The following is a 26,396-nucleotide window of genomic DNA, read 5'->3' on the forward strand; positions in this document are numbered from 1 at the left end:
ATGATGATGAAATGAAACTTCTTAATTCAAACGGTTTCATAGAAGTGAATATTTTTGTCATCATTCCTCATCCTCCAGTCAAAACCCCTTAGGGATGTATTGTTTGAAGGCCACTTCTTATTTAAAATCTAAGACATAGAATTTAGTGTATATAAAGGGCGGCACTGATCTCTGATAAAAATCGAGATGAAACCTCCATTATCATTTAGGCCTATTATACATATTAAGTTTGTGGAAAGTGATTAGTAATTTGAGAGGCTTAAATTTTTTAATATTATACATTCAGCGTCTGCAAGAATATGTAGGTACCATTAATGGTATACAGTCCCAAAAACTGTTCCTCCATTTGTGTATCAAGTTCAAGATTATTTCAGTTAAACCCTTGAGTTATATAAATCACTTTTTTTTTTTTTACAGTAAAGAAAAGGAGTCTGAAATTTGGTCGAGTACCTTGGCTGTTGTGGAGACTATGTTTTACAACTTCGACAACTTCCACGTGATCCCAATCCTTATACGTGAAATATTTTGAATTATATCATATTTGACACCTATAACATCCAAAGTTATTGTAAAATTTCAAATTCATATGTCAAATCATTCGGAGGGATGAATAATTTTGTCATAAGTTGTCACCCCCCCCAGCCAAAACCTCTTAGAGTTGTATTTTACCTCCAAAAAGCAAAACACCCCCTCCTTCCATTCTACGTATAGGTGGAGCAGTTTCCCCTTCCCCTACTAACAGCGCTTCTCCTCCTCCCGCCCTCAGCCAAGTTCCGCCAGGCGAGAGGAAACATAATTATAACATGCGCAGTAGTGTGGCTAGAAGCAGGTCAGAGCTAGGCATTATCTGTCTATCTATCTATCTATCTATCTATCTATCTATCAGCCCTGATGGGTATTGGCCTACCAAGAGACCACTGTTTAGTCCAAAGGCCTGCAGATTGCGAAGTGACATATTGTCATCGCAACAAATCCTCTCAGCCGTTATTTTTTTCTTTCTAGACCAGAGCCACTATCTCACTGTCAGATAGCTCCTCAGTTGTTCTTGTGTAGGCTGAGTGGCCCTTGAACTAGTCCTCAGATCCATGTAAAAATCCCTGACCTGGTGAGAATTGAACTTGGGTCCTCTGGGTTAGAGGAAGGCTCGTTATCCCTTGACTGCGGGGCTGACTAGTTTTGAATAGCATCGATGATAAAATCAAATACTCCAAGTGTGAAAAGTTACTTTACAGTCAAACAGTGCATTGAACATGGTAAAGAACTACCAGTTATGTTAGGAATTAACAGACAAAACTACATGTATGTTCCTGCATAGGCAGTGGGTTCACATAATGCAAATGGATGATGCTACTGAACATTTTCTGGCTGTTATGAGAGTTTTCTTGATCCAGATGATGTTGGATATATTTTTAAATAATTATGTTATTACTTAGTAAGAAGTTGAGGTAGAAGACAATTCAGATTAGGGATCATAAAGGCACTTCACAGAGAGGATTGCTGCCAGAATAGCATTAAGTGCACAATCTAGAATACAGTGACTGGATTTAATGTTTTGATCTAACTCGAATTCTGTTCACTTTTTTTTTTCTCTTCTGTTGCAGGAATGTGACAGTATTAAAGCTGCTGAGTGCAGGGACGGTTGAAGAAGGAATTAACAGAGTTGCGCAAGGCAAATTGTCATTAGAGAAGGAAATCACCAGTAGTGAAGGTATGTTAACACATATCTTATTTATAACTAAATAAACTTGACTGGCAGTATACTTCTTGATACACAAGCTTTTTATGAAGGGTAGTAATAATGATTATAATAATGGCATGTCACCTCTGGAGAGACGTGGTGCAGATCTTTCAGGTTGACGCCTTGTAGGTGACCTGCACGTCTGTGAAGATGATGAATGTGTAATGATGTCCTTTGTGCTAGTGTATTGGTATCAATTGCACTTTTATCCTACTACTTCATTGTAGTTTGTGTTGCGTATTTTAATGTCTAACGTAAATTATGTAGATATATATATATATATATATTGTAATCGTAAAAGTTTATTTTGATGGCTAGCTCGAACATAAGACTCGGCCCAGGTGGTGATCGGTCACTATCTGAATGGTTACAGAGGAGAGGGAAGTCAGATAAGTATAGTGGAACACTGATTGTTTAAAAAAAAAGTTTATTCATGAAAATAAAGTCAGATTCCAACATCACCTCAGTGCAGCAGTTATAATGAGTACTTCTCCTTGGGGTGGAATTGGCCTTGATGCATTGCGGGTCACAATGTCTGCTTAGGATGCCACCATCTTCCCAGTCGATCTGGAAGATCTCGAATATCTCAGAGGTCTGGATGGTCTAGGAGCAACTGTAGTCGTGGCACTGAGCATGAAATAGATCCTAAGTAACTGGTCTGCACAAAGGAGAAAATAGTTTGCACTCAACTGACTTCACGGTGGGATTCACAAATAAACACAGTCATTGCCGATGGCTTGAATTGAACTCAAAATCACATCCGTTATGTATCAGCCACAGAAGATAATAAGTCACTTCATCAAATTAAATATGAGAATTTCGGCTGAATAGTGACGTAAAAATAAATATCCCACTTCCAAACTTTACACAGTTCAAGTTTGAAAATAAACGAAACCAAGGAATTTGGTCCGAGATGAATCTAGTCCCGTTCACGATTAAATAAAGAAAACACTGTCTTTCCAAGAACCGTCCTGGGTTCGACACAAGAAATGTTAACTGCACCAGCTTATTTAACCACAATTCTAAGGCTATGTTCTATCGTGAATGTGGTCACTTGGAAAATAAATCCTAAGTTCAATAACACTGTTAAATTCAACTACTTGTGTCAGCAGCTTGTAACATAAACGCATAGTTTGTCGAAATGTTCTAACACCTTGGTAGAGTAACACTGTCAAAAAATTCAATCACCTGTACAGTTTGAAATACTGAATAACATCCCGCTATTAGCACAGGTTTATCACTTGTTAGAGTTAAATGTAAGATTATGCACAGTTTGAAGTTTCATGAACGACAAAGTTGTCTCACTCAATGTTAAATCACTTTGTGAAGTTTAAACACTGTCATTCAAATTCTATCATCTCTTGTAATTTAATTATAATTACGTCTGAGCACTTGGTAACGTAGTATCGTATTAGTTCGAATCACACTGTTCCTGTAAATAGTTAAACACCTTAACTGTTCACGTCTCAATTCATACACAACTTTTATTACCACACGTAAACGATACTATAATATTTCTAAGTCTTCTAGATGCGCCTGTAGAATCAGAGTTCAATAGAACACGAACTTGGACTTCCATCGGAGAGTCGAACTGGCGACTAACGTCACGGCAACAGCATGACCAACAGCCGACCGACCGGCCTCGATGTGGCACAAGGTAGACTGATCTGACAAGCGAAATGCTTGCTATTTATTCAGTATTCCCTGGGAACTGTAATTGCTAATATCTTTCATACATTTTAACGGATCTCCATGAAACTTGGGGATTATGACTATAAAAAATTAGGCTACGCAGTGATGTTGTTCGTTTTTTCATATCATTAATCCATATGAAAGAATTTAACGATGGAAAAAAATGGAACATTCCATCCGACGTAACACAACTTTGGTCATGTTACTCAGCCGTGACGTTTCACTTCCCCGCTGCTCGCAGCTGATATGGTTGCAGGGGAGCGTGTTTGGCGGGTAGCATAACTCCGCATACATCGGGACTTTGATTGAGAACCGTGTTACGGGTATAATATATATACAGTAGAACCTCGATAATTCGAAATCGGTTAATTCAAAATGCCGCGTAATTCGAAGAATCTCTCGTTCCCCGAAACACGAGGTACGGCTTTTCGTGTTATTTAAATTGTTTAATTCGAAATATGGATAATTCGTAATTCGAAGAACAACGTCGGTCCCAGTATTGAAATTCAGACTTTTAATTCGAAATTGTCCTTCAATTTGTTAAAAATAATACTTTACGGCGTAATTTGAATTAAAAATTCTCCGCGTCACGATAGAACGCGTCTTCCGGAACGTGTATCTTTCCGCACTTTCACTTTGAGTTTGGTGTGTCTACAGCGTGCTTCAGAGTTGCCAATTTCTAGTGAAATCATAGTTCTTTTGTATTCTTCTAGTTACTCATTTTATTAAAAGTTTTAGTGTGCAGTTATAAACTTCGAAGTTGTTATATTTTATTAATACTGTGTTTTAGTTTATTGTTACGATATTTTAGTTTAGGGCACGTGTGTTCCTTTTTTTGTGTTGCGATGGCTAAGCGTCAGTATTCTTCAAAGACACTCAGCGAGAAAGTGAAAATTATAAGGGAGGTCGACAAAGGACAAAAACTGAAATAGCTAAAGAATTTGGAATTCCTGTGTCCACACTTTCAACGTTTTTAAAAAATCGTGAGAGCATAGAAGCTCAGGAAATGCAGGGTGTAAATACAGCAAAGCGAATGCGCATTCGAGGAGCTAAACACTCCGATTTGGAAGTACAATTGATCGAGTGGTTTCGGCATGTTCGGGCAAACAATATCCCAGTAGATGGCGAGATTATTAAGGGGAAAGCGAATGAACTGGCGCTGAAGATGGGTCTTGAATTTCAGTGTTCGAACGGGTGGATTCAGCGTTTTAAGGAACGGCACAATATCACGTGGCAGGCATTGTGCGGAGAAGCCGAATCAGTGAACACTAGTGATGCAGACAGTTGGCGAGAAAAGGTGGCTCACATAATCAATTCGTATGCACCGAACAATATCTTCAATGCCGATGAGACTGCATTGTTTTTTAATGCTGAGCCCAAACGAACTTATGGTTTTAAGGCAGGGAAGTGTCATGGCGGGAAATCTTACAAAGATAGGGTCACAGTCCTTCTGTGTTGCAATGCGGACGGAAGCGAGAGACTTCCTCCCCTCGTCATAGGCAAGTGCGAGAAACCGCGATGTTTTAAAGGCATCAGGCACTTTCCGTGCAAATATATGTCGTCTAAGAATTCCTGGATGACAGGCAAAATTTTTGAGGAGTGGCTGGTATGCCTTGAGCGCAAAATGGCATGCCAGGACAGGAAAATACTTCTGTTGTTGGATCAGTGCGCTGCACACAAACATAATCTAATTTTAAAACATGTGCGTCTTCTTTTTCTGCCGGCCAACACTACGAGCTACTTGCAGCCCCTAGACCAAGGCATAATTTCATCTGTGAAACGTGCCTACAGAAAGCGACTGGTGCGTTACTTTCTCCGGGAAGTTGCTAGAAATATTCCGGCGGGAGAAATACGCAAGTGGAACGTAATTGATGCAATGCGGAGTGTGACAGTTGCCTGGGACTCTGTTTTTCATCGACCATCAAGAACTGCTTCGTCAAGTGTGGTTTTGGTTCGTTGAATGAAGTAGAAAAAGGAGCAGAAGAAGACGACGACGATAATGAAGATGAATGGGAGAAGTTACGGCAAAAGTCCGATGTCGGTATGACTTTCTCCGAATACATCGCCATAGACCATGCGGAGACTACTTCAGAAGAGCGGGATCCCGCCATGATGATCAGCTGTGATCACGTGACGCCAGAGGGAGATGCAACGCAATGTATTTATCAGCATTGATGGCAATGACGTCACATTCCGTTCACCATGACCAATGAGAATGCAAGAAACTACTTGAGCCATGGACGATGGCGGCTACTGCTCTTTATTAGGTTATAAAAGTAAATGTATTTTTCGGGGCGGGCTGGTGGGTTCCTAGACATGGCAATGAACACATCTCTCCTCTGAAAGGAATTCCAAGTAAGATTTACATTATTTTCACTTCCCTATAATGTTATAAACGTTGGGCTGCGAGAAGTAAAATTTTACCGTTTGTTTTGTTGGTGCCATGTGTTTCCCATATATGTCTGGGTTTTTAAAGTTTGTTTTGTTGGCGTAATGTGTTTCCAATTTGGACAGCCTTGTTGGCTCCCCTGTGCAAGTGCTTTATACTGCACTTAAATCAAGTAGGTTATAACATATTTGCTTAAATTGCGTCGTGCATATATACAGTAGATTACCGTACTGCTTGTCTTTGAATCGTGTTTTATTTTTCCCGGGTGTCAGGTTACGTTTGACAGTATATGGCGTTATCCAAGAGCATTATTTCAATAAATGCACCTTGTTAGATACATTTAGGATTGTTTTTCCCTACGGCATTTGAAAGGTTGAACTGTGAATCAAGGTTAACTCGTACAGTAACGGGCATTGGAATATTTTGTAACGCGGCAAGGGTTGGTACTTCTGAATTGCGAATCGGCGGTTAATTCGAAATCACGTAATTCGAAGTCCGATTTTTGAGTCCCAACGACTTCGAATTAACGAGGTTTTACTGCATATATACTCGTATATATCTGTACTACCAGGCAATGCCTTATTCCTTTGTCTCCAGTATTTTCTCTTATTTTATTAGAAAATAAGGCATTGTGAATTAGATCCACTGATTGTTTTAATCGCATACTCCATTTTCTTCATCACCATTTTTTTAACTCTAGGTTGTGGATACATTTTAAAATTTTAACTTCATATATCATGTCATCCATCTCGTTCCATTAGGGGCCGATGACTTTCGATGGTAAGCCCCTTAAAACAACAATCATCAAGATGATGAGTTTTAATGCTGAAGACGACACACACACCCTGAACCCCTTGGACCAAAGGCCAGCTCACTAACCTTTTAGCCATTGAGCCAAACTTGAAGAGTAGTCGAAATGCTTCACTGCCCAAGCCAATTGTGATTAAAATTCCCGACTCTGCCGGGAATGAAACCAGGGACCCCTGTGACCAAAGCAAGCGTGCTAACCATTTAGCCATGGAGCCGGGTATATGTCAAGTAAATATTGCGTAGTTGTTTCGGTAGGCAACTTGAAAAGTTCTCTCTTAGGTTAATGATAATAGGCATATGCTGTGATGATGAATACTCTCCATCTTCTTGTAATGCAGCTACATTTCCCATGTTGTGTTGATTTTTCCTTGTGACATTCTTCGTAACTTGCAGCTGGAGCCACTGTGTTGTGATTGTTGAGATGTCTGGATATTACAAACAGCGTATTAACACATTCACTCCTGCTTCAAACTTGCAAACACCTATACAGAGACACATAGTGATGTGCACACTTTGATGTGCTTGATTTGCCACTTACGTGGGATTCTGCATGTGAATTTGCTTTTGCATTTCATCTATATGATTGAAGTCACCAAAGTTAGTTTTGTATGAGAAGTCGCCTCAGATAAACCCCAAAGCACCGGACTCAATTTAGCCCTTATAGATATAATGGTGTGCCAGTAGTGTGTAAGATGAAAGGTAGAAATTGACAGAATGAATGAAAAGTGTCATTTATAAACACTTATAATAGAACTCTCAAGGCTGCGGTATAATATAGAATTCAGGTAAGTGAAGGAATCAAATTGTAAATCAAGACTTTCAAATAATTATTACACCTGTGTTCCAAATTTTAGATTGTCAACAAGATTTTGTTGAAGCAGTACAGCACTAATGACTATCTTAGACTGGAAGTGATGACATACATAATCGGTCAAAACTATGTGTGGGAGATTTATGTTTTATAAACCCTAATGCAGTCATGGGCACCTAAAGAACATGACACTAATGAAGATCATGTCTCGAGAGAGGAGATGTGGAACTTGCACAGAAGTATTCAGTGCAAACTGGATGGCAATACAGTGTGAAGGTCCATGCGAGACATAGTTCCATAAAAACTGCACGAGACTTACAAATGGTGAGTTTGATATTATGAAATGCAGTAAATGTAAGCTTTCATGGCTTTGTGAAGTATGCAGACCGGAAATTGTAGAAATCAAAAGAGAAAAGCAATACACCTAACCAATCAAACAAAAAATGAAGAAAACATTTTTGCAATTCACAGACTTCAAGGTCTGTATTGATACAGTTTAATTAAGAACTAATATTTAGTTTAATGATCTACCCAGTCAATACACTTAACTTTACACCTTACAAGTGAGAACAGGCTCAATATTTAAATATTTTATGACCGGGCAAGTTGGCCCTGCAGTTAGGGGCGCGCGACTGTGAGCTTGCATCCGTACCTTAATTAAGGCTACGGCCGCTTCCTTCCAACTCCTAGGCCTTTCCTATCCTACTGTCGCCATAAGACCTATCTGTGTTGGTGCGACATAAAGCAACTAGCAAAAAAAAAAAAAAATTTTATGCATTCTTTGGTATATATTTCATCTTTTATTTAAGACCTCTTCAGCCATAGCATCTCAAAAATTATTTTATCTAATTAAAATTCAGAATTATTACTGTCCAATAATTTAGAATTGATGAACCCATGTCCTTTCTAGAATGTTTAAAAAATACACTGAAATCAATACACACTGTTTATCTATAATACTGGCCACCACTTTCTTAGAAAAAATCTTTTACCTGTTAAAATTTGATTCAGAGCATTATCTTTTAATTAACCTTGCTTGAGGTTTGATGTAGCTTCAGTGTACTGAATGAGGTAGAAGTTAAGCTTTGGGCTTGGAAATGGGAGGATAGGACCTTATCATTTCTTTATTCATCCACTGAAGAATACTGAAGCTTTCAATCTGATAAAATTCAAGAGACACGGTCTGGAAAGAAAAAGATATATATATATATTTTACTGGGTGAATACTTCCTGTCTCAGCATTAACGTGTTCCTGATACGTACTTTGAATAATAATAATGTTATTTGTTTTACATCCCACTAACTACTTTTTAAGGTCTTCGGAGACGCCGAGGTGCCGGAATTTAGTCCCACAGGAGTTCTTTTACATGCCAGTAAATCTACCGACATGGGGCTGTCGTATTTGAGCACCTTCAAATACCACCGGACTGAGCCAGGATCGAACCTGCCAAGTTGGGGTTAGAAGGCCAGCGCCTTAACCGTCTGAGCCACTCAGCCCGGCACTACTTCGAAAGCTCCTACCTGTTTGACCAACGTACGTGACATTTATTTATTTAATCGTATGGTGATTTTATACAATATATATACAAGGCAAAATCAAACTTTAAAGTCCATCCTTCTCAGCCATTCAGTTAAACAGGTTGTGAGAGCGAACAAATTGTCAGGAGTGCCAGGGTACGAATGAAGAGGACTGCGTTGGACCAGGTGCTCAATCGTCTGTTGTTCCAGGCTACAATCACACATTGGTGAACTGATCCAACCCCACTTGTACCTGAAATAATTGCAACAACCATGTCCAGTCCTTAACTTGTTGATACGGCACCAGAGGTTCCTCGCTAGGTCAAAACCGTTTGGCTTCTTTATGGGATCAAGATGGTGGACACTTGTTCCCAATGTTTTTGGTGACCACTCATGCTTCCAGCTTTCATTTAGGTCACATCCATCTGCAATGAGTTGCCCTGCAGTGACACTTGCTGGTCTTCTTGATTGCAGGCGCTGCAGTGACAGATGACAGAATTCTTGGTGCAGTGGCAAAGAGGGTGATGCAAAGATTTTCTTAGCTTCCCTTAGTAGAGCTTGCTTCCGCCTTAAGTGAGGTGGAGGGATGTGACTCAGCACAGGTAACCAGTGGCATGGAGTTGATTTGATGGTACCAGTAATGCAATGCATTGTATCATTAAATTTTGTGTCTACCTTCTTCACATGTACACTTTCCAACCAGACAGGAGCACAGTTCTCAGCAGCTGAGTAGACAAGGCTGATGCCAGTTAAACGTAGACAATTAGCAGAAGCTCCCCAGGAAGTACCACAGAGCTTATGCAGTATGTTGCTTCTTGCGGCGAATTTATGAGAAAGCTTAGTGATGTGCTCTTTGAAGTTCAGGGTTCTATCTAAAGTGACTCCATGATATTTTGGGAAAGGATTGTACCTCAGCTTTCGTCCATTGAGCAGAACTCTTGGTTTGTAGTTTGCAGCACGATTCACTAGATGGAAACAAGAGACTTCAATTCTTGTTGTGCTGGGGATCAATCTCCAGGTCTTATAGAAAGTTGACATCTTCTTGAGGTCCTACTCTCCTGTCTAGGTTGACTTTTTTTTTTTTTTTGCTAGGGGCTTTACGTCGCACCGACACAGATGGGTCTTATGGCGACATTGGGATAGGAAAGGCCTAGGAGTTGGAAGGAAGTGGCCGTGGCCTTAATTAAGGTACAGCCCCAGCATTTGCCTGGTGTGAAAATGGGAAACCACGGAAAACCATCTTCAGGGCTGCCGATAGTGGGATTCGAACCTACTATCTCCCGGATGCAAGCTCACAGCCGCACGCCTCTACGCGCACGGCCAACTCGCCCGGTGGTTGACCTTTCCTCGCCACTATGGGCACCCCGAATACCACACTTCTTCATTCGCACGAGGCCTATACTGCATCCTCGTTCAGTACACACAGGCTTTTGATTTACTCACGAGGGGGCTATTTCTAAAGAAACTTCAATCCCTTGGATAATCACAACTGCTGGTGATAATAGTGAGAAGCATTCTGGCATATAAAAAATCTATAATTAATTATTCAATCTCATCACCATCAGAGATTACTCAAACGAATGTTGTATTGCAAGGTGACACGGTCAGCCCTGTCTTATTCAATGGTATAACCTCCAACACACCTAAAACAGGACAATAGGCAGCCACTAGTTCATCCTTCCACATGTATGCTGACGAAATGTTTAACACAGTTATATTTGGACAAGGAGAGAGATACTTGCTAAGCAGTCATGGAGAAAATAGTTAACTAATCACAGCAAGCAGCAACACATGAACAGTTACGTGGAAACATAGCCCATTAAATTCCCAAAAGCACGAAAATAAAAGAGGAGGTAGATACAGGATGCTCAAAGATCACAACCAACTAATATTTGAATGAATATTTAATTAGTTAATAAATTTAAAATGAAAAAAACTAGGGAAATAGTAAGAATAATATAAGGTAATTAACAGTTAAAATAAATTACAGGTAACATACAAAAACATTCAAATTAAATTTTTTAAAAAAGTGGAATTGAATTATATACAGTCAGAACAATTAGGAAAAATATTGAAATGTTACTTCAGAATTATTTCTCATGAGAAGGTAACATCAAACGGAGATAATGAATCATCCTTCTTCAAAATAGGTGTCATACATGCAAAGTTTAAGAAAAATCACAATAAGAAAATACAGTATGAACCCTAATCACAATTTACAAAACAAAAGACCAAATCACTAAACACAATAAATCAAAACTGCAGTAAAAGAAAAATCCTACAACTACAGGGATTATCTTTGAACCACAGAAAACAAGATAGAAGCCATGCCTCTTCACAAAATGGATCCAACCGAACTATAGGACGTGACATCACCTAGAGATACAGTAATAAAAACAAAAGATGAGCAACAGCACAACCCAATAATAGGAAGTTGCACCTGATAAGACAAGGCGATTCACAGCCAATTGCGATATTTTAGAATTAATATTACTATAATCATTAAGAAAAAAGCCTAGCTGAATGAGTAAAATATTACAATAACATAGTCATACATAGCTACTTTATGTGAAATGTAAAATAAAAAATTAAATTTCACAAAATTTTAAAAAATACTGAGGATATTTTTCAAACAGGGTGGAAATTAATTCCCAATTGGAATTATGAAAAGATTTTAAACGAACTCTTGTTGCCCAAATCGAAATAACAGTGGCCGTAATAAACTGTTGCATGTAACTAATCTCATGATTAGACCCGTATTGAAATTTGCTATAATATGCTTACAGTATTGGGATTTTTTTATTCCACCTTTTCAATACAATTGGTTTTATTTTGTTAGATCATAATGCTACAACACTATTTTATAGGGACATGTTTCGCTTGAATTTCAAGCATCCTCAGCCTATATAATCATCTCATGTCATTTCAATTTGCTTTGTCAAATTTGTGCTTAATTATAATTCCAAAATTAAGTAATAGAATATATAAACATAGGAATTTATAAACACATTAATAGTTTAACAATGTGAACGACTATACTAAAATTGGAATAACCGTTAATTCTAAAGACATTGACGTCCAAAACACAGTATCTTCAAATGTTGAAAATTTGGCTAAAATTGTTTTCTCAAAGTTCTAGTTTATTAAAACAATTGTAATTTGACTGCTATGTTAAAATTTGAGTTGTAATTATTGTTAAAACTTACTGGTGTCTGAAGATTAAAATCTTGGATACGTTGGAATTCAGCTTCACGTTTTAATTTTGAGGCTTGCTGCTGTAATTTATTAGTAAAATGTTGAATTAGGTAGATTCATCAAACTAGACTTGTTTTTACGATCAGATTTTCCGTTGGTAGTAGTTTGTATTTATGAGTTTTTTAGTCAAAAGAGATGTCAATCCAAAGTCTTGAGTAGTTGGTTTGTTTCTTTCATGATATTTGAATGATGGTGCATCTGTAACAAAGTAAATTTACATGAATAATGTTGTGTGTTATTGTGCTTTTACAGTGATCTGAAGGTATGTATTCACTTATCCCTTTGACTGCTACTACAAACCCTTGTGGAATTTGTTACATTGTGGTGACTGTTATCTGTTGTGGTTCTACTCCTTGTGTTATAGTATGGAAAAGCTGTTGTGAAGGGCAGGTAGGGGATTTAGGGGAAGAAATATCAGGCAGGGCGTTAGACATTGGCGTATCATGTGGTGCGGCGTCCTTATCTGTTGTCAAGTTTGGGGTAGGGGAGGAGACGGTAGGCGGGGCGTTGGACCTTGGCGTGTTGTATGGAGGAAAATCTTTATGCCTTGTCGAAGTAGTTTCTGTGGTGGGAGTTTTCAGATTAAATATCTTACAGAATTTACTATTCTCAGATTTGAAAGTTTGTAATAATATTGGCAATTGCTCTATTAACAGACTTTTTGTATCAACCGCGTCGTTCAGATTTTTTTCTTTATTAAAATATTGGTCCAAATAAATGTATATATTTTCAAACTCCGTCATTAGCTTCCCTTTTCAATCCTTTTGATTATTGAGAGGTCTTTGTCTATTGAGGTATATTGATGACTGGAAAAATAACAGCAAAAAAATCTTACATTTTTAAAATAATTTTGACAGTTACATAAAATTGACTAAAGAAGGCAAAAAAGACAATTCATTAAATTTCCTGGACGTTACTGTAACACGCTTAAATTCTAAATTCGATTTTCAAATATTCAGAAAGCCGACACACACTTCAATAACAATAAGAAATGATTCACTCTACCCGAAATTCCACAAACAGGCAACCTTTTTTAGTATGGTCTACGGAGCTCGCAAAATACCCTTATCACCCGCGAATTTAATGAAGGAACTAAATTTTATAAAAGAACTAGCACTAGTCAATGGATACAAACTAGAGATGGTAAATCTAATCATCAATAAAGTAAAACTCAAATTAGCTACAAATCTCACACCGGAAAAGACTAAATAATAAAATTACGCAACTTTTACTTACACCAGTCCAACGATTCATCAAATAACAAACCCACTGAAAAAATGGTATATGCAAATAGCCTTCAAAACACACAACACCAATAAAAACTTATTCTTTAATCATAACATAGTAAACTCCAACAATAACAAATTTCAAGGCTCCAGAATATACAGACTATCATGCACACAGTGTAAATTTTCATATGTTGGCCAAACTGGCCCCAGCTTCCTTACTAGATACATGGAACACTTTAACTCTTTAAAGCACAATATATATTCTGCAATGAGTAACCATATGAAAGAAACCGGCCATCAATATACCTCAAGAGACAATTACCTCACAATAATCAAAAGGATTGAAAAGGGGAAGCTAATGACGGAGTTTGAAAATATATACAGTTATTTCGACCAATATTTTAATAAAGAAAAAAATCTGAATGACGCGGTCGATATAAAAAGTCTGTTAATAGAGCAATTGCCAGTATTATTACAAACTTTCAAATCTGAGAATAGTAAATTCTTTAAGATATTTAATCTGAAAACTCCCACCACAAAAACTACTTCGACAACGCATAAAGATTCCCCTCCACACAACACGCCAAGGTCCAACACCCCGCCTACCGTCTCCTCCCCTACCCTCATCTCGAGAATAGATAGGGACTCCTCACCACATGATACGCCAATGTCTAACGCCCTGCCTAATATTTCTTCCCCTAAATCTCCTACCCGCCCTTCACAACAGCTTTTCCATACTATAACACAAGGAGTAGAACCACAACAGATAACAGTCACCGTAATATAACAAATTCCACAAGGTTTTGTAGTAGCAGTCAAAGGGGTAAGTGAATACATACCATCAGATCACTGTAAAAGCACAATAACACACAACATTATTCACGTAAATTTACTTTGTTACAGATGCACCATCATTCAAATATCATGAAAGAAACAAACCAACTACTCAAGACTTTGGATTGACATCTCTTTTGACTAAAACCCTCATAAATACAAACTACTACCAATGGAAAATCTGATCCTAAAAACAAGTCTAGTTTGATGAATCTACCTACTTCAACATTTTACTAATAAATGACAGCAGCAAGCCTCAAAATTAAAACCTGAAGCTGAATTCCAACGTATCCAAGATTTTAATCTTCAGACACCAATAAGTTTTAACAATAATTACAACTCAAATTTTAACATAGCAGTCAAATTACAACTGTTTTAATAAACTAGAACTTTGAGAAAACAATTTTTGCCAAATTTTCAACATTTGAAGATACTGTGTTTTGGACGTCAATGTCTTTAGAATTAACGGTTATTCCAATTTTAGTATAGTCGTTCACATTGTTAAACTATTAATGTGTTTATAAATTCCTATGTTTATATATTCTATTACTTAATTTTGGAATTATAATTAAGCACAAATTTGTCAAAGCAAATTGAAATGACATGAGATGATTATATAGGCTGAAGATGCTTGAAATTCAAGCGAAACATGTCCCTATAAAATAGTGTTGTAGCATTATGATCTAACAAAATAAAACCAATTGTATTGAAAAGGTGGAATAAAAATCACAATATTGTAAGCATATTATTGTAATAAACTGTTCCAGAAAAAAATTCAAATAAATTAAAAATTACATTTTAGGTGAAATACTTCCTGGATACAAAGAAATTAGCATAAATAAACAGTGATAACAGGGAAGGATGAGTAAGTTAAGTTAGAGTTCATAATTTCAACGAGACTGCCTCCACACAGACACACAGAAGGTACGCCGCTTTATGCCGCTATTCTGCTAAAAAATATTTAAATCACCAATGTCTCATTATTGTAACAAAGTTTTTGTTGAAAGTTACAGATTCATCTGGTTCACAGAACCTAATAAAAACTACCTTATAATAACATTCAGTGTAATATTGAAAATACAGTTATATTAGATGGAAAGACTCACCTTAGCAAAGAACAGTCAGTGCTACTGCCTTGAAAATAAACGTAGATAAGAGGGGTTTCGAACCAGGATATGAACGAAAATTGCCTCCTGTGGGAGTAGCTTGTTGTCCACTTCTTCTTTGACATGTATCTATGATCCAGCGTTCTCATGGGACATCCGTAGCCACTTTGTGTTACAGCACACACAGAGGTTTACGTCTGCAGCCATCACCCGCCAAAAATGGAGAAGCAAGCTCCACAGTGCATGCACAGCCAAGCATTTAAATTACAATGTTCTGCACAAGAAGCATTTAAAAAATAATATATTTCTCAGGATCATAATAAGAGAATTACTAACACAGTCTATTCGTGACACTTGAGAAGTTTTTATATCAGGTTCAGAATGACTTGAATTTCAGTGTCCATTAGAACAGGTCTAAATAAATATTGTCTTGGCTCAATATGTTTCTTGCATCAACCAAAAGTAATGACCTCCAGAACACATTTAATGCCATTTCAAAGTGGGCAGGTGACAATCAATGGCTTCCAGACAAATAAGAGAAAAACAGCACAGATGAGTAGGAAGAATTGCAGTACAGGACATAATAGTCTACAAGGACTACCCACTGGAGGTAGTTAATACCTTTAAATACCTTGGCATCACCCTGCAGATGACAAGTACTTCATCCCAAGCTGATGTGAAAGACAGATCCACGGAGCCATAAATGCAGTACATGATAGAAAGAACATTTAACTACATACTATCCCTTGAAATGGCCTTAATTCTATTCTGTGCTAAGATACTGCCAATTCCAACCTATAGGCCTGAGATCATCTGTCCCAAATTATCATTGAAAGGTGTAACTACGACAGGCCCACTTCATGAAAGCTGGACTTGGTCTCTCAGAATTGGCCTATGAATTAACAAGAAGCCGGGTTGAGTGGCTCAGACGGTTCAAGCGCTGGCCTTCTGGCCCCAGCTTGGCAGGTTTGATACTGGCTCAGTCCGGTGGTATTTGAAGGTGCTCAAATACGTCAGCCTCGTGTTGGTAGATTTACTGGCACGTAAAAGAACTCCTGCGGAACTGAATTCCGGCGCCTGGGCGTCTCCGAAAACCATAAAAGAGTAGTTAGTGGGACGTAAAGCCAATAACATCATTATTATTAACAAGAGAATGTTTCCTAATTTAAGACCTCAGAATGAAGTACCTCCTGCCATCTACTGTCAGTTCAATGAAAGTGCTTGCTGAGAGGCAACAAAAGAGAAGGGAAATCTAGAGAGAATTTTACTCAACTCATGCTATGCTAACTACAGACTCTGGAAAGAAATGAATTGTGATCTAAGTCACATCTTTACACACTTTGCTGTCCGTGGCTTCCACCATAAACTATGTACGACAAAACATTTTCATGATCCAGGTTCTGCTGTGTTTGTATACTGTGAAGAAGTGCTGTAACCGATGCCATGCAAAGTGCTGTCTAGTAAGAGTGGAATGTTTGTCCAAGTTTTGCACCTCTGATTAGCTTGCAAAATGCTTGTATTGTATCTTGATTTTTTGGCCAATGGCTGCACTCATTAAATTATATTATAGTGATGTGGAAAAATTTTGCCATGACCTAAGAAAGTGCAGCAGGTTGGGTCAAACATGTAAGTGTTGTTGATCTTCTACATCAGCGTGTTGTGCACCATGATTCCCTGCCTAAGGATCAAACAATGAACTGCTGGTATTATCTGGAAATCTTAGGATGTTTGAGATAAAATGTTGGGAGAATCTTTTGCGACCTGGAACATCATTACCACAAGATGCAATATGCAAGAACTACACATTAAAAAAGAAGACTATTGTGTTATTAATACATAGTGTTCCAAAAACTTTTAAATTAATTTTAGAGTGTTTACTTATTAACCATTGGCCATGTATTTTGGTATACTATTGTGTATTCTTTAAGCTGAAGATGTTCCCAATGAGGGACAAAATATATCCTTTGATTTTAGAATAATAAGAAGTGTATTTCTTTTAAAAAGATATTACAATGTTCTAGTATTGAAAAGGGTGGTCTATTCTCAATTTAAGTTGAATATTACATCAATACAAATGTTAAAAATGAAGTTCAATACATGCAATAATGCGCTAGCTTATGCATCACTGTTGATTTGTGAATTTTTTATGAAGACAGAGGCAACCGTGATTCCCCATCTACTTACTCACCTGCTCTAGCCCCAGCAGACTTTTTTTTCTATTCACCAAATTGAAATTCCCCTCTGGAAGGATGACTTCAGTCAATTGTAAAGTTCAAAATGAAATTGCGGCCAAAATTACCTGCCAGGACCCTTTCATAAGTGGAAACAGCATTGGAAGCTTTATATTCATAGAGGATGGGAGTACATTGAAGGAGATAAAGCTGACTAGAACCAGTAAGACCTGAAAGAGTTGTTTTCAAAACTATATCAAATGATTCTGCTCTGGAACACAGTTATTTTGGCACTCACATTTCGTACATAATGTTGGTGTCTTTCAGAGAAAAACTTCGACACACTAACATATCTTGAGACCATTAGGAGTTAAGCACATTGTAGTAGCAGCAAAATCAGCGGGACTAATTGTGGTATTTCATCTCCAACCTCTAAATGAAATAACAGATTTCTTTCTGACATCTGAACAGTTGCACTAGATAAAGAACTTCTGCTGCATATTTTTAAATGTATTCCATTGAAACTGAAAGGGCTCTCATACTTATTCACATTAACACACAATGTATTTATATACCTATTAATGAGATTTTTATTCTCCCTTTCCAGGAAACAGCGAGGCAGAAGCAAGTGACGTAGTAGGTCTTCTACAACAGGTGCTTGGTTTGGATTCAGGAAGAGGAACTTTCTTAAATGTTCAGCAGGATGCTACATGATCCTACGTGTTCTATTAATAGACATTATTTGTGATCATTCTTTGTGGTTTATGTAATTGGGTCTGTTACATGGCCACTAAATGTGTCCTAGAGCCAGCATTTTAACCCTCCAAGTGATAACTAAAAACTTGTTAAATGATAAGCGACTTTAATGTCTTTGTACAAGTATCTTGAATCCATAAAAATACATAATGACAGTACAATATTACATACCTTTTTGTTCAGTATAAACTAGAGAATGTGATTATTTAATAATATTTGGTACATACCGTGATTCCATTTTATTGGGGGTGGTGAATTACAAATTTTCACTTTGAAAAAAAAAAACAATGTTTAAAATTTTGTCATTTTATCCATAACCACTTTCCAAGTAAACGGATCATGTAGCTTCAAAACTACAAAAAACCAAAACAACAAGTAAATGTCTAAATGTTCGCCATTTTGTTAGCAACAAAAGACTTCAAGTACATATTTACCATAAAACTAAAGAACAGAAAGTTATGTACAAAAAACCAAAACTATGTACGTCTCCTCTTCGGGCATAATTCTTTACTTTGAATCACTTGCAGTTTTTCTTTTCCTCCCCTTTACTATGGGGCTGTAGAAGTGTTTCAACTTATGGTAGCAAGTAGGATGAAAGCCATAATTATACTTAGGGCACCAGAAGTTGCTTCAGGATCTTCAGAACAAACTATGCATAATCTTTCTTTTTGCCCAGGTAAATGTTGAAGGCAGAGTTCATCTTATTGGCTGAGTCTTGGATGTTCAGGCTGAATTCCATCTGTTAAATCTAGTACAGTGCAGTCTACAAACTCATCTCAGTCTATAGGCGTATCTGTATTCTTAGAATACAAAACCAATGAATCAAATACAGCGATGTCAAGAAGATTGAAATGTTTTATCCAATATTTTTTACTGGTTCTGCTACAGAGCAGATGATAAGTGCTTTTGTCACTGTTATCAACACCCCCCAATTTTTAATTTATATTAATTACAACTGGTTTGCCTGTCCTGCTGGCTATCATCTTATCTTCTGCGTGACAACCATTTGTTAGGAGGTATACTGATTTTCTGTTTACTTTTTGCTTATACCCCACTAACAGTATTTTGTTTGGCCTGTAGTAAATACTTTTCTGAGCACCTAATTTGGCTTGGATTACCTTTTTTGTTAAGCCCTTAACATTCTTATTTACTGTGCCAGTAAGAAAGATTTTTTTTCCCCCTAGCAGTGCGCGGGCCCAACGGTAACTGTGTGTAAAAGTTGTCAGTAAAATTATGATAACCCTTATTCAGCAGATTGTATTTTGTCATTTTATCCATAACCACTTTCCAAGTAAACAGATCATCTCCTACAGAAAGGAAGTCTCTGCCACTATACAAAGCTACATGCATAATATAGCGTGAATCGCTATCACATAATTCAAATTTTTTATACCGTATCTAGTGTGCTTTTTGTTCAGCATGTACTGAATAAACACACATAGGTGTTTCATTCCAATGAGCCATTCATCGATTGACATGTTCTGACTAGGCCCATAATATTCTTTTAGTTGGTTATTTATGTAGTCATAAAATGCCCTAATTTTGTACCAAGGGTCATAGTCTGCGTGGTTACGTGGTACCACTTATTTCAAGCTGAGATGGTTCATTGAACTGTTTACTTGAAATCTCTTTATGGACATTGTATTGGAAAAGAAGGCAGTTTATCTATTTTTCTTAGTACTCCAATAATCAACATTTTTCATCCTAATCAAACCCATATTCAGGATCAATGCAACATATTTCTTCATCTCAGAACTAGTTACCTCAACCCACTTTTGAAGCCAGGAAAATTGTTTCAAGTCCCCTGATTCTCTCTCTCTCTCTTTTTTAAGAATATTGTTGGTATATGCATTAGTTTTTCTTACTACCATGTCCCAGATAAAGTTAGTAAAAAATTAGTAAAAGTATTCTATGGATCTGGAGTTTCTAGGAAGGCAGTTTTATATGCCTACATTCCTCGCAGTATACTCATTCTCAATGTTTAATTCTGGTTCAGGTGGTAGAACATGAACCCAATTTGAATGGGGTGATCTATGTACAAGGGAAATAGAAAAGTCAGGTACACTAGAATTACTATCAGTAGTTGAGTCACCACCATCAGAATGTACAAAATCATCCTCACTTTCTGACAAGTCACCACTCAAAGAAACTGCTTCTGGTATTTTGTCACCTGGCAAATCACTGTCATCACTGAAAACGTAATGTTCATGATCTCCTTCTAACATATCCCGAATATCATCAGAACAACATGGATCGCACATTTTAGTTTATTGAAACACTAACCAATCAAGTAGAACAACAGAACAGTAGAACACTGCCATGTGTTGCGTGCAGCAGTCGCGCTGTGTGGCACTTCAGACGAGTGACTTTATGATTTGTTTAGACAGTACATAAGCAAAAACAAAATCCTGTTTGATAATTCAGCTAGATGAATGGAAATAGCCAGTGAACTGAAGTATCGATTAGTGCATAGTTTGACAATATTCCTTAAATGGTTGCCTAGCAACATGGCTGTAAAAAATGAGTCTTTAATAATGACTTCATAATTTCATAAAGGTATAAGTGAGTCATTAACAACTCATATCACTTGGAGGGTTAAAAGATCTTATTTGAGTTGATAGGTTCCTTAAAAAGAAAGAGTTGACCCATGCTGAGTGACACCTTTAGTCATCTATTACTTTTATTAAGTTAATAATGTTCTGAATCTGCTACTACATGCATGCATATCAAGCTTGCCTGATGTCTTGTAGTATGACCAACAATTAATTCTAATAAATTTAGTTATGAAATATAATTTTTAAAGAGGCAAAATTATACTTTTATATTTAATAATCTGGATAGGTTATATTTTTAAATGAGTTGTTCTTTTTTTCATGCTATCTTGTATTTTCTGTATTTTGCACCCACATGAGGTCAGAGGTCAAAAATGAAATTTGTACATATGTAAATTTACTTTTAAATTTTATTTATTTATATTTTGTTTTACGTCGCACCGACACAGATAGGTCTTATGGCGACGATGGGGTAGGAAAGGCCTAGGAATGTGAAGGAAGCGGCCGTGGCCTTAATTAAGGTACAGCCCCAGCATTTGCCTGGTGTGAAAATTGGAAACCACGGAAAACCATCTTCAGGGCTGCTGACAGTGAGGTTCGAACCCATTATCTCCCGGATACAAGCTCACAGCTGTGCGCCCCTAACCGCACAGCCAACTCGTCCGGTGTTTTTTAAATTTTAGTGTAGCTGTCATGTTATAGCTAATGCTATATCAAGAAAAACTTCCTCTCATCCCAGACAGCTGTGATCATATTACTACCTTTGTTTGTTAAAAAGGAAGGCATACTTTTCAGTGTCAAATCAGTTAAATATAACATAGAAGTTTTATTTCAGTCTGTCAAACACACAAGTTCAATATAAATATTACACTATGGAAAGCTTTTAAGTTACATTCATCCAACTACCTCTCTGTTTCTGTCATGTGTTAGCCTTTTCATCGCTATATAGCACTTGAGTCTTTCACGGCCGGTGTTACAAGTCACGTCAGTGTTTTTTCCAGGCTGTGAACCAGGGGGCCACTGTCGGGAGTCACAGTATCCCCTGCCTGTTCTAAGAGGCAGCTAAAAGGGAGACTAGCTTAGAACTGTGGCCAATAAGGTTCTGTCATCTAAGGTTCAATACTGTGTGAGTAATCTCAAGGAATTCTTGCTCTTGGTGTTATATGTGCTGCGGGTAAGTATTTCTCCCACAACATTATCGCATAGCAGTTTTTGCAGGTGCAATGATGATGTATAATCGATATATATAAAATAACTTGTCCTGACTGACTGATTCATCATCGCTGAGCCAAGACTACTGGAGGATTTTTGGATATTCCGTCGCTAACGGGGTGAAAAGGGGGGTGAATTTGTAAAATGAGTGTATCTATATCTCAAAAACTGGACAGTTTAAAGACATGAACATTGGTATTTGGAATCTCCTTTAAAAAACAACACGTATTTTTTTGTTTTTGGAAAATCTACTTAAGGGGTGGTATGAAATGGCGTATGGCTTTTAGTGCCGGGAGTGTCCGCGAACATGTTTAGCTCGCCAGGTGCAGGTCTTTGATTTGTTGCCCGTAGGCGACGTGCTGGTCGTGATAAGAATGAAATGATGATGAAGACGACACATACAGCCAGCACCCTTGCCAACGGAATTAACCAATGATGGTTAAAATTCCCGACACTCCCAGGAATAGAACCCAGGACCCCTGTGACCAAAAGCCAGCATGCTAACCATTTAGCCATGGAGCCAGCCAGACAAGGGGTGGTGAATTGGAGTGACAAAGGGGGTGAATTCTTAAAATGAGTATATATCAAACACTTAACATGTTACAGACGTGAAAATTGGTACTTGCAATCTCCTGTAAAATTAAACGAATACGCATAATTTGTTTTCTGAAAATCCACTTAAGGGGAAGATTAAAGGGGGAAAAATTTTTAAATGAGCATAATACAGTATATATAAAATATTTAACATATTACAGATATGAAAATTGGTATTTTCAATCCCTTTTAAAAATAAAAACAACTAATATTTGTTTGTTTTCGAAAAAAACACTTCAGTGGGTGGGGGTGTAAAAAGGACTGAAAAAGGGATTGAATTATTTTTATGTGGATACTTATATCTCAAAAACTGAAGATGTTACAGTCGTGAGAACTTTTATTTGGAATCTCCTTTGAAAAAAACTTGTTTTTTTATAAAACCTACTTAAGGAGAGGGGGTGAACAGGACTGAGAAAGGGGGTGAATTTTTTAAATGAGTATATCTCAAAAACGTAACATGTTACAGATATGAAAATTGGTATTTATAATCTCTCTTAAATATAAAGTAACACATACTTTTTGTTTTTGGAAAAATCACTTGGGAGGAGGGGGGGGGGGGGTAGAAAGGGCTGAAAGAAGGGTTGAATTATTTTTATTAGGATACTGGTAACTCAAAATCTGAAGATGTTAGAGATGAAAACTAGTATTTGGAATCTCCTTTAAAAATATAGGAATGCATATTTTTTTGTTTCCGTAAAATCCATTTAAAGGGGGGTGTAAAAAGGACTGAAATGGGGTTGAATTCTTTTTATGGGGATACTTATATCTCAAAAACTGAAGATGTTACAGACATGAAAGTTTGTATTTGGAATCTTCTTTAAAGAAACACGCTTATTTTTGTTTTCAGAAAATCCTATTAAGGGTTGGTAAATGAATTGAAAAATGAGTCTAATTCTTTGTATGAGGATACTTATATCACAAGAACGAAGGATAATACGGACGTGAAAATTGGTATTTGGAATCTCCTTTAAAAATAAACGCATTTTTTTGTTGGGTGGGGGGAGGGAAACAACTGAAGGAGTTGAATTCTTGTTATGAAGATACAAATAAGAAGTGAACTTTAACAATACACCCCTTAGGGGTTTTGACTGGGGGATGAGGAATGATGACAAAAATATACGTTTATAATAAACCATTTGAATTATGAAGTTAAAATGTCAAATGTCAATTATAACAGAAGGTTTGAAAGAAATTTAATCCTTCAGAGAGTTAAATGGCGGTTAGGATCCGAAAACAAATATATTAATTCCTTCCTCCAAAATGGTTCAACGTACGTAGACAAAATTCCAAATAGCGGTATATATTTTAAATCCTAGTCGTAAAATAATAAATATTTTTAAACGTTCCACCGCTAAAGTGTCAAATGAGGTTAGCTCCGTAAACTAGATTATTCATCCCTCAAAACCTGCATGGCGCACAAAGTTGTAATTTTACGAGAAGTGTCTTCTTTTATGTCCTAGGTGTAAAATACCGTATACTTCAAAACATTTCTCCCCTATGAGGTTTAGATAGTAGTTGACTCTCAAAAACACAATATCCATTCTTCCGAAACCGTTTCAGCCACGAACATACATTTTTTTAATGAAGGATTATCTTCTGTATCCTAGATGTTAATAAATATTTCAAAATATTCACCCCTTAAAAAAACATTAATTCCTCCATTACTGTTCGACGTACAAAATCAAAATTTCACAGGTTGGTCACTTTTATGTCCTAGATGTTATATCAGATATAGTTTAAAACATTCATATTCTTCCGTACGGGGTTCAAGTGAGTGGTAGATTATAAAATAATTAATCATTCCCCCCAAAACCATTTGACGTACGAACTGAAGATGTATTTTACAGGCTCAGCTGACGGTGTACTCTCCAAAATGTAAAACTCTGAATAATAACTTTCATTTTAAAGCCGTAGCAAAGCACAGGTATCTTGCTAATAAATTATAATCTTACAAGAACCCTTACATAAATAACATGAGTTTTAAAAATAACTTTATACCGAGTGACTGGGTGCGAGGTTTGGTTCACATACCTGTCAGCTTGCATTCAAGAGATCTTGGGTTCGAACCCCACCATCAGCAGCCCTCTCCCGTCGTTGCCATAAGACCTATCTGTGTCAGTGCGATGTGAAAAAATAAAAACCTCTATACTTCAAATCATTTTTAGTGAGAACTAGCTGATGTACCCGTCCTTCGCCATGGAATTCTATATTGTATACAGAATTCTAGGTTAGGTAGCGTACACGTGAGCAATATTGTATTCAGTTACACAGCTCTTAATGTTACCCTAGAAACACGACGGGGAAGTCACCAAATGTCTTTTTTTTTCCTAATGTGAAAACTGGGTTAGGGAATTTTCATTGTAATGGTAGACCCGCTTGCCTACCATCACTCACAATCAGGTTGGGGAGTTTTCATTATAATGGCAAACATGCACTCTCCACCTGCCTTTTTACATCCTCAGAAAGACTGTCTTAGTGGTTTTCCCAACTGAAATGAACATAGGTCATTACAATGACGTCAGTAGGAATGGTGCGATTAAAAGCAAAGCTTTCATATGAAATACTCGATCAAATGAAAAACCACACATTTTCTCACTTTTAACGAACAGAACTACGCTGCCGATCTAACAGTCCAAAGTTCCAGAGCTGGAATGACCAGGCCGCAGACAGCCGTGGTCCGTGAACACTCTTTGTCTTTTTTTCGGCAGGGGGTGTCAAATAGTGGAGAGTCCCAAGTCAAAAACTATGCCATTTTACTAATCTGTTTTCCAGGAGTACCTGATGGTGGCGGAAAAAGCTATCTGACTTGGAGGCAAATTTTTCCTCCACGCCAGAGGAGAAAACCCCTCTTCACTGCAAATTTGCAATAAAATGAATGTAGAATTTAATTAAACTGAAGAGGAAGAAGCTTATCTTAAGAAAAGGGCTCTATCCAGGGTTGAATTTTGAGTTATTTAGTGAATTGTGGTGCTATAATTTGAAATAGGCCTAAATTGTAATTCTAGACCAGGTCATACTACTACTACTACTACTACTACTACTACTACTACTACTACTACTACTACGTTAGCCTCTGCCTTAGGCCTAAGTGTGCACACTGCTCATTCAAAACAGCGCATCAGAGTAGGGATCGAATAGCTGAAATAGTATGATGAACCAGAGGAATGGCATGTTAACGAAAAAAATTTCCTAACTCTTCAGCCATTTCTTGCCAATATTCAGTCAGACCGTTATACTCAGTACGCAGCAGTAATCCCATCTATCGGAACTGAGTGGCAGAATAAGAGGCAAAGAACATCATAACAAACAATGGTCAATGTAATGTTATTGTTGATCAGTATTATGCGCTTTTGATATTGTAGTTTAGTTTTCTTCCAAATCTGAAATACCACTCTTATCCTAGTTTGTACGGTAAAACTGAATAAGACATAAATGATCGGAAATTGTATTCTCTATAACCTTTGTTATGTAGTACTTTTCGATAGGACCAATAACATAGGTATTTAAAAATTAAATTTTAGGTGCCTTCCCTTTAGCTACAATTTCATCCAGGGTGAATAAAATTGTTTAAAGCTTAGACTGTACTTTTTTATTCCCGACTCTATATACCGATTTTCATTGAATTCTGTTAACCCATTTTCTCGTGGCTCCCCTTTGATATGGACTTAGCAACAAAAATCCAAGTTCATGAATATCTGTTATCAAAGCCAGTACTTTAAAAATTTGTAA

At 37.1% G+C, this 26,396-nt stretch overlaps 1 protein-coding gene across 1 annotated transcript in view; it reads left to right on the forward strand.

Moving 5' to 3' along the window:
- The window catches only part of Etl1 (SWI/SNF-related, matrix-associated actin-dependent regulator of chromatin, subfamily a, containing DEAD/H box 1), a 308,851-nt gene extending 289,413 nt beyond the window's left edge, over window positions 1–19,438 (forward strand). Inside the window, exons 16-17 of the mRNA XM_067139725.2 lie at window positions 1,602–1,708; window positions 18,161–19,438. Of these exons, the coding sequence (XP_066995826.2) occupies window positions 1,602–1,708; window positions 18,161–18,267 (214 nt within the window). The 3' untranslated portion in view covers window positions 18,268–19,438. The remainder of the gene's footprint in view (window positions 1–1,601; window positions 1,709–18,160) is intronic.
- The last annotated feature ends 6,958 nt before the right edge of the window (window positions 19,439–26,396 follow it).

Source organism: Anabrus simplex, chromosome 2, assembly GCF_040414725.1.
Source record: "Anabrus simplex isolate iqAnaSimp1 chromosome 2, ASM4041472v1, whole genome shotgun sequence".
NCBI lineage: Eukaryota > Metazoa > Arthropoda > Insecta > Orthoptera > Tettigoniidae > Anabrus > Anabrus simplex.